Raw genomic sequence first — 9,914 nt, 5'->3', positions numbered from 1 at the left:
CTTTGAGGACAGTGTCCTAAAATGCCAACTTAGATGCTGTCTGTTGGTTTCCATGTTCCATTGCCAGGTACCCAGTATGTCTTATAGGGATGGATGTACCATTTTAAAATTAAACATTGCCTTGTTTGCGTGGACAGCTATGAACATCATCTTTGTTTCCAAGATATAAAGAGTTGATGGAATAGAAAATGGCTCTTCAATATATTTTTGTTAAAGCTTTCCCTTCAAACAGGAACCACAAGAGTCTTACATTCTAGTTGTTTCCACAAGGTGTGTGAGGCCCTATTGAGGACATCCTGGATGGCCAGTCTCTCAAACAGGAGTCTTTCATGTAGGGCACTGCTGAGAATTATCCTAGGGGGCTACCACAACACTGAACGCTGTGATGGACTGTTTAGGATGGACATGACCTGGAAATCACAGACACTGGCATGATGCGTGCTCCATGACACATGGCCAGATCATCATGTCCGAACAAACTACCTTTGTCCTGTACCTGGGAGATGGGATTCCAGGAAGCTCCTTTCTGAGTCCAGGATCTACTTGGATTTTACAGAGTTTGGAAGCTGAGCTCACATTCAAATTTTATCATTGCCCAAAGAATATCTTTTTGACCCTACCCATTGTCAGCCTGCTACCCAGGAAGAGAAGTCTAGTTGCAGCAGGCCGATGAATTCTGGAGGAGCCACCCTTCATTTACTCACCACTTTCCCCAAACCTAGTATTCACAAGTAGAACTACCTGCCACTGGCTTAGGAGTAGACTTGCCAGCCCCCGGCTGCATATTATGGAGCATTTTAAGCTTGTTATGGAATATTCTACAGTTAGCCATACCTTCACCCAGAGAAAGAATCTTGGTCTTGAGTTAAAATTTCTGACTCTCAAACCTGAATGACTCTTAAAGGTAGATCACTACGTTTCTTCTAGAGATGGGAAATCACTGAGGATGAAGATCTTCATGGGCTACATGGGGGGGGCTTACTTTCAGAGACCCTTATTTGTGTTAACATGACCTAAGCAAGATAAGATGTCACATACGTGGGTGATATAGCAAGTAACAGGCACAAATATAACTGTCAATAATTGTGATTAAATTATCACTCTGTAATGATTTATAGTGTATCAGAAAGTGATATGACCACATGAATTTCATGTCATCCCTTAGACATATACACATATATTCTGTACATGTTAATACCTATATATCTGGATATACGTATATGTGTGTGTGTATATATATATATGCAGTGTACTCTTTAAAAGTGTGAATAGCTAAATCTAGGTGAGTGGCCATGAGTTAAATGGCTACAAATCTACAACCTTTATAGTAAATCACTGAGGTATTCTTAGCAGTGAACACAGTTTTTCATATAATTTTATTACATCATTTAAAGATAGAATTAGTATTAATTAAATAGATCCACAGGTAAAATGTATTTTGTGGGCGTATTTTTGACATCGTTGTTTATTAAACTTGGCAGACATTAAGTTAGTATTTTCATGTGAATAAACCCCCTCAGTATGCACCACAACTTAAAATATAGTCTAAAGATAATGCACTTGGGTGCTCCATGCCATCCTTACAACTCCGCACCACATCGAGTGCCACGGCCTTGCATGAGGTTAATTCTTAAACACAGGATGCCTTTCAACCTTGATCATGGTTTCCGTGCTCACTATTAGTCACACCAGGCTTTCCCGTTACCCACCGTCTCCCTCCAGCAGTCTCTACTGGCAATAACACTTGGTGTTCAGATAGCACCATTGGAATAATCCAAAGTAACAGGTGGCCATGGCTCACGTACCCTCCCGATGTCTGTCTGAAAGAAGCCCAGGGACTCTACGTAAGGTGGCCCTGAGGCTCTGCAGCCAGGGCCAAGGTAACAGCAGGACAGAGACCGAGCGAACTGGCATGTCCAATCATAAGGGGACTTCACATACACGTTGGGGTTGGGGTCTAATGGGGCCCCCAGCTTGGGCGCCCCCTTGCTCTCTCTTTGAACAGCCAGGCCCTTAGATACCAAGCAAGGTCTCTGAGCATCTGTCTTTGAAGGAGCAGAGAGCGAGAGTGAAGCTCCATCCACTCGGCCCCAACCAGATGCAGCGTGAGCCAAGAAGAGGGTCCCACAAAGAGGACACTGGAACGGACGGGCACCTTATCATTTATGGGGCATTTAATGCCCTGCCACCATGCAGGGCACCACTGCTCCTGTCTGTTTGCTAACGGGACTGCTTCTGGTATTTGCTTGGCCACCCTTGCCTACTGAGCACGTAAGAAAACAGCATGCATTCCGCAGCCACCCAGGAACCAGCATAGAACCAACGTCTCTTTCCCAACAAGTTAAAACAACAATAGCTTAAATATTTTGAAACTTTAATTACAGATACTTTCCTACTCAACATTTGAAAGTTTGGATTCTCTCCTGTTTTGCATAAAGGCGGTCAAGGTGGTTAAGTTAGACTTTGCGTCTTTTCCTTTGTACATATCTACACTCAAGTCTCTTCCTTATTAATAAAAGGTGTCTTGATCACATTCCCAAACCAACTCTGCACCGGATTCCAGGTTGTAAAACTCGGAGAGTAAATAGTTTCACAGGAGGACAGGAAACAACCGCAGGAAAGTGGCAGGAAAAGCTGAAGCTTAATATTTGTTTCTTCTAAGTTCAACTCTGAAATATAATAATAAAGAGGAAGAAAAGAAGAGGCCCCAGCTGTCACCCTGATCCCTCTACCAAACACACCGGCCCGACACCCTCTGGCGTCTCCAAGTGCAATTTCTACTGTGAAGACGCTCAGGCCAGGGATCCGACTGGATGGAGTTCACAGCAGAAACTTCGAACAGCGCTGCTCAGGACCCAGGTGGGGAGGTGGCGCGAAGCAGAGGCGAAAAGGAAGACGGTTCTCGGGGGCTCAAGTGCATCAGAAGTGGTGTCCTTTCTTTTCGTAAAGATAATGTGTAAATTGTAAAGAACCCTGGTTTGGAAAAATAGAACTTTTTAAAAATTTCTATCTGAGGAGGTTCCAGGGCGGCAGAGTCAAAAGGCAGGAGAGGGCCGCAAAGAGCAGGGGCCAAGCGCTCCTCCTGGGGGCGTGGCTCCCGGACGGGTGAGCCCTGTGGTCGTCGGAGAAGTCCTCAGCCCTGGGTGCAGAGGATGCGCACTGGACCAGGGGCATCTGGTAGGATGTGGCTCTCTTCTCAGGCCTGTCGGGACTGGACCCGTCACTGGGCCTCTGGCCGTTGAACAGCAGGTAGCGGCCGCGGGCGTCCTGCTCCATTTTGAAGATCTCGTATTCCGTGTGAGGTAGTTTGATCCCCAGTGCCACGCAGCCATTGGTGTGCGTCACATCCTGCTGGACGCCCACCTGCCAGGAGCCCTCGGCCCCACACTCGTTCCCGTTGAAGACGTTGAGGAGCGAGGCCGTGGCCGCATCCATGGGGGTGACCTTCATGTGAGTCACTGCGGAAAGAGGACAGTTCCGTGACCCCCAGGGAGTGAGCGTGCGGAGCAGAAAGCCCCGGGAGCAATACAGCTGCACGCCTCAGCCCCAAGCTTTCCGTCCTACAGCCCACAGCGCATGCCCGCCCGCGGACCTCAGACTGCGTCACAGCATCGGCAGGTGAGGAGGTCGACACGTTGATCTGAAGGGAGGTCACCCAAATGTACTGCAGGTGTGACTAGGAAAAACCTGCATTTGGCCTATAAATGCTGGACCCTGACTGTCCCTGTTATTGTGAAATCAAACTATCACACCAAGTGTCTCCCGGGAGTCATCTTTGGTGACACTGACTCTTTGGGATTGACAAGATATTCAACAAAAACTGGGATTTTGTCTATGTGAAAAGGTTTTGAGGGTTTTTAATAGTTTTGGTGCCAAATACCTCTTCTAGTTAGCATTCTTGCAAATTAATACTGGCCCATAAATCAGGCATCTAAAATAAACTAGGCTGCAAGCAAGAAAAATATGAGCAAATATATTAAACACAAGCCCAGCACTTGTGCAGTTCTGCTTTTAAAGGCCCTCTCAGGGGACTACATTCTGGGTATACCACAAGAGCTCTGGGAAGGAATCAAAGACGGCTTCTCCTGGGCCTTCTATCAGAGGTCCACCTTCCTGGAGCAAATCTTCCTTCCTAAGAGGAGGGCTAAGTTGTCCTGGGATTTATCTGGGTTACAGAAATATTCTATATTAAATAGACTAAACATGGACTCCCGTCCTGGAAGGGGTCACACCAGAACCTAGGCCGTCCCTCTCGGCCATCCCAGGGCTGACATCATCTTACAAAGATGTCCAAGCTTTACAAAAACACCTAGAAATAGAGACCACAAGACCGCCCTTGCTGAAAACAGCCTGGCGAACCTCAGCCCTCACCTCCCCAGCTCAGGGGATCGCTGTGTAGCCCAAAACTCCCTCCTCCGAGCGCACAACACCATCTCAAGCGCACAACAGACTCGGGGTTGGAAATGACAACTCTGAGCACCTGAGGTATGACTGACCCCTGCTCTTTACTGCCCACTCAAGAAAGCACACTGCATGCAGCAAGTAAGTGTGGCATCATCACAGGCCCACTCAGCATCCGCCACGAGCTGTGCATAAAAGGAAACACGCAGACCTGAAACTCCCCTCCTAGTAACAGACTCCTTGGCCACCCCTGACGCAGGCCGCAGTGTGGGCTGCTGGCACAGCGCCCTCCACCCTGGCTGGCCTGTTCCGAGCTCAGGGGCTGCTGTGAAGGACAACTGTGCTGCAGAAAGTACTCCCTTATTTCCTTCCCCATGTCTCTAGCAGAAAAGCAGCCCTTTCCCTCAGGCTCTGCTTCAACAAAAACGTCACAAAGCTGCTCACCGTCCCTGTCCCTCGCCCACTGGGCGCTCACTCGAGAATGGAAGCAGGAAGCCTACCTTTGAACACGAACTCCGTGCCTCCCATGACCCTGGAGGAGTGCACGCCCCGGCTGTAGCGGCCCTTGGCGTAGATGGTGAAGGTGGGGTGCTTGCAGACGGGGTCGGAGTAGTGGTAGTAATGCCCTTCCCAGGTGTTGTTGTTGTCGTGGAAGATGAAGTGGCGTGTGAGGAATAGGACTTCGGGCCGCACCTCACAGCGCTGGCTCACCCACTCGCCATGCAGGCCCACAGTCAGGTCAGCCTTGGGGGGCAGGAGGGGCGGGCGGTGCTCATCCGACCGGTGGATGATGCGACAGGCTATGCAGGCGTGGTCATGATTCTGAAGTCAAGAAACAAGCACAAGGAAAGACCGTCATCCTCATGACAGAGTAGTGTACATGCACTTCCTTCAAACGGGGCTCACCACAGCAGACTGGGCAAGGCACCCAGGGCACCATCTCCTGTCACCCAGGTACCTAAGAAGCACCTGGAGCAATGGTCTTGTGCACAGATGGGGGATGGGGAGGTGTGCACATAGTGTGTGTGCATGTGTCTCTGTGCTCACAAGTGCACGCGTATTTAGCTGACATTAGAGACTTGCCTAAATATTTCAGCTGCGACATGGACTCTCTTTAGAATTCTATTACGTTTTCAGACCACATGTGCTGGACACTTGATTTCAAAAAGAAAGGCTGGCATCACCTCACATCCATTAGGACAGCTGCTATCAGAAAATACAAAACAGAAAATAGCAGTGTTGTTTCATATTCCTCCACAGTGAGGAGGTAGAGAAACTGGCACCCTTGTGCACTGTTGGTGGGAATGTAAAATGATGCAACTGCTGTAGAAAAGAATTACTGTATGATCCAGCAATTCCATCTCCGGTTTACACCCAAAAGAATTGTAAACAGGGTCTTGAATGGATATTGGTTCACTCACGTTCACAGCAGCATTATTCACAATAGCCCAATGTGGAAACAACCCAACGTCCATCGACAGATGACTGGATAAACAAAATGTGGTCTATCCATACAACAATACCATTCAGCCTAAAAAAGGAAGGAAATTCTGATACATGTATAACGTGGATCAACTTTGAAGACACTATACTAATGAAATAAGCCAGACACAAAAGGTCAAATACTGTACGATGCCACTGATAGAGGTCCCTGGAATAGTCAAATTCAGGGACACAAAGTGGAAGGGTGGGTGCCAGGGGTTGGGGGCGGGGAAACTGGGGCGTTAGTGTGTAATGGGTGCAGAGTTCCAGTTTGGGAAGATGAGAAAGTTGTGAAGCTGGATGGAGGTGATGGTTACACAACAATGTGAATGTACTTAATGCCACTGAACTGTACACCGAAAAATGATTAAGATGGTAAATTTTATGTTATGTATATTTTACCCGTTAGATTTTTTCATTAAAAAATTACACGACACACAAAAGAAAAAAAAGGACAGCATTCCAGTTCCTCTGGCTGACAAGCGGGGCTGTCTAGTAAAGGCAGGGGTCTTTTCAAAGCCGGGAGGGAAGGACAAGGCCCGACAGAAGGCGGGAGCCACAGGTGTCTGGGAAATCCGCGCACACACCCTCATCGTTGTGTCCACTGGCCTCTCCATCTGGGACGCTGATAGGCTCTTAATTGGCTTCCTGCTTTACAGCTCTAAGCCATTTAATTAGTGTGAGATAGCCGCAGCTCTGTCTTCCAGGAGCCTCTCTCGCTGAGTCTGTTTTCTAACACTCACACAGACCCTGGGCCAAGGGCTATCTAGGCTTGTGGCTCAGAGACTGCCAGCCACGTAAATGCTGTTTGCCTAGAGGTCTCCGAGCTCACACAAAAAAGGCAAGGTCTGGAAGTCAGGAAATCTGGGTTCATGACCAAACCTGTCACTGCCTGGCTGTCTGACCTAAGTCACACGATACCTGTGAGCCAAGGGCTGCCTCCCCCTGGACGTGAGGACCATCTTTCTGCTGGTCTCCCTCCCACCTAGAGTGTCATAAAGCCACCTAGGCTAACAGACACTGGCCACGCCAGAAGCATGACGCAAATCGGATCAGTGCTATGGTGGGAAGGCGACTTGTACTCAGTGTTCAGGTAGACAGCTCGCAGACACCCAGCCCTGTGCGCCCCCTGCCTAGAGGTCTGTGGGGTGCAGCGGCTCACTGGTGTGGCCTCAGGCCTGCAGACAGGGACCAACAGGCAACCACCAAGGGCAGGCTTGAATTTTCTAAAGCTGGAAATTCAAATCTCCAAGGCTTTTTCGTTTCCAGAGCTCACTCAATGTAAGATTGCTGTGGTGGTTGATGGTTAGGTGCTCTGCTGTCTTGGAGGAGGACAGCAGTGGGAGAAGAGGGCTCCCCTGCTGCCATCCCCCTGCATTCTCCTCCAAGGAGAACTCAGCGCTAACTTGTTGCTGTGCTCCCTAGATGAGCCCAGAGCTGTAATTTATGGGAGAGAAGGCTTCCTTTGCTAACGTCGTTTGGCTTGTAGACAATGAGACCAAATGGGCAGCTGCAGAGTGAGAAGAAGGCAGGGTGCTCACTGTCCTGGGGTCCTGGTGCTTTTGTTGGCCTATGGTTTCCTCCAAAGGGCTCTGTGGGGCACACAGGAGAAACTGCTCTGCGGCCTGTGGTCAGCAGTGAGCTGCTGTCTGCAACCTACAGCAAGCAAGTAGGGAGGGAAGAACACCTGCACACAGCCCATCAGGGCCGAGCCTAAGTGCACAGAAGGAGGTGGTGCGGGCCAGGGCCAGCCCCCCGCTTTTAGCAGCGACTGCTGCTTAGCAACTGGTGACCCTGGGCAAGTTATTAATCTCTCTCTGTATCAATGTCCTCATGTATAAAATGGGATCATTCTACTTACTCGCATAACTGCTGCAAGAAATGAACAGTAGATGAAAGTGGTTCCCACCCAGCGCAGCAGCACCATTGCGGGGAGGAGTTCCTCAGAGCGGCAGAGCAGGCGGGGACGCACGTGTGCACACAGACAGAAGACGAATTAAACGGCATGTCCCCCCCTAAATGTGCAGTCTTTCGAAAGTGCGTTAGGGTGAATAAGATACAAATTTAGTTAAGAAGGCATCACTGAATTTAGTAATTTTGCCACTATGTGTTTTCTTAGCAAATTACTAGGAGGTGAAGGTTCCACATTTTTTACCCTAAAAGGGAGTTCTGACACTCGAAAGTCTGGGATGGAAAGTTAATATGACATCTGTAACATGCCCAGCACAAGGCTCCTGCACCCAGGAAGCAGCCCCATGACCACCAGTGAGCATCATCACCGTCAGCACCTTCATCAGACAGCACCTGACGTCCCTGCCTGGCCCACACTCTGATGGAACCAGCCCCCTACTTGGATCCAGACCTCTGAGATCTCTCAGACAGGCCAGTGGTATTCTGGTGCCGGTGTCTATGAGCAAGGCCACTGAGCTGTTCAGCAGACAGCTCTGGAAAGAGAGGACCCTCTGGAGCACATGTCAGGTCAAGGTAAGAAGCATGAGCCGGAAGGCTGCCACATTGCCATGAGGAGCTCTGTGCTACTCTTGCCGCTCAGCAGCTGGCAGAGAAGCCTGCTAGTGACCCCACCCACTTGCCAGGCAGCTCCCAAACCATGTAAGTGGACTGCCTGTTTACTTATGTGCCAGCCCAGCCTCCACTGCCCTACTTCCCATTCCCCACAACTTTGTTTGCTGTCTGTAATTTGGGAATTTAAAAACATCAGTTGTGACTACTTCATTTCTGGCCATTCTAAGATGCTTCTCAATCCCTGAAAAGATTTGTTTCCTCAAATACCAGTATCAATTCAGGAACTGCCCAGAAAGCATCTTAGATGGGGCAGGGAAAGAAGGGGTCTTAGTTCTTACAACAACCACAGCTGGGGTATGTCAGGCTCAGGCTGTTCCAGAAAGGCACCACGCCCAGCTGGCAGTATGTGGTGTTCACTTGGTACTTTTCTTTAAGAACAAAGGGACAGGGGTCCTGAGCTCCAAGATGAGGACCTGGCTGAACTCTGGTTGCTTTAGGCATATGGTGGCCTTGGGCTGAAGTGTTTCTGTTCGGCGGCAGAGAAAAGCAGGACAGATAGTTTTAGGGAAGCTTGCTGTCCATCAGTTGGGTCTGTGAGAATTTAGGGAGGGAGTGAGAGGAACCTGGCCTTTAGGTATTGGTCTTGCCAAATTCCTAAACTAGTTACATTTTTTATTGTGGTAAAATGTGTATAACGTAAAAACTTACCGTCCAAACCATTTTAAGTGTACAGTTCAATGGCATTAAGTACATTCACAGTGTTGTGCAACCATCAGTATCACCACCATCCATCTACAGAACTTTCTCATCTGCCCAAATTGAAACTCTGTACCCATTAAACACCAGTCCCCCATTTCCCCCATTCCGGCGCGACAACCACCCTTCTACTTTTTGTCTCTATGAATTTGACTACTCTAGGTCCCTCACATAAGTGGAATCATATGGTATTTGTTCTTTTGTGAATGGCTTATTTCTCTTAGCATAACGTCCTCCAGGTGCATTCATGTAGTAGCATGTGCCAAAGGCTGAGTAATATTCCACTCTGTATAGACCATATTTTGCTTATCCATTCATCCCTCAGTGGGCATTGGGGTTGCTTCCACCTTTTGGCTACTGTGATTAATGCTGCTGTGAACATGGATGTACAATCTATTTGAGACTCTGCTTTCAATTCTTCTGGGTATATATCCAGAAGTGAAATTGTTGGATCATATGTAATTCTATGTTTAACTTCTTGAGGAAGTGCCATACTGTTTTCCGTAGCAACTATACCATTTTACATTCCCACCAATAGTGCATAAGGGTTCCAATTTCTCTGCATCCTTACCAACAATTGTTATTTTCTTTTTTTGATAGTAGCCATCCTAATGGGTGTGATGTGGCATCCCACTGTAGTTTTGACTTGCATTTCCCTGGTGATTAGTGATGCTGAGCATCTTTTCATGTGCTTATGGGCCATTTGTATGTCTTCTTTGGAGAAATGCCTATTCAAGTCCTTTGCCCATTTT

The 9,914-nt window shown here is 48.3% G+C and overlaps 1 protein-coding gene across 1 annotated transcript in view; it reads right to left on the bottom strand.

Moving 5' to 3' along the window:
- Window positions 1–1,357: 1,357 nt before the first annotated feature.
- APCDD1 (APC down-regulated 1) overlaps window positions 1,358–9,914 on the bottom strand; it is a 33,586-nt gene continuing 25,029 nt past the window's right edge. The window contains exons 4-5 of the mRNA XM_008522731.2: window positions 4,902–5,223; window positions 1,358–3,458 (exon numbers count right to left, since the gene is read on the bottom strand). Coding sequence (XP_008520953.2) covers window positions 3,007–3,458; window positions 4,902–5,223 — 774 coding nt within the window. The 3' untranslated portion in view covers window positions 1,358–3,006. The remainder of the gene's footprint in view (window positions 3,459–4,901; window positions 5,224–9,914) is intronic.

This window comes from Equus przewalskii, chromosome 7 (genome assembly GCF_037783145.1).
Source record: "Equus przewalskii isolate Varuska chromosome 7, EquPr2, whole genome shotgun sequence".
Lineage (NCBI taxonomy): Eukaryota > Metazoa > Chordata > Mammalia > Perissodactyla > Equidae > Equus > Equus przewalskii.
The sequence above is the reverse complement of the archived record's forward strand: the minus strand, read 5'-3'. Positions and strand labels throughout refer to the sequence as shown.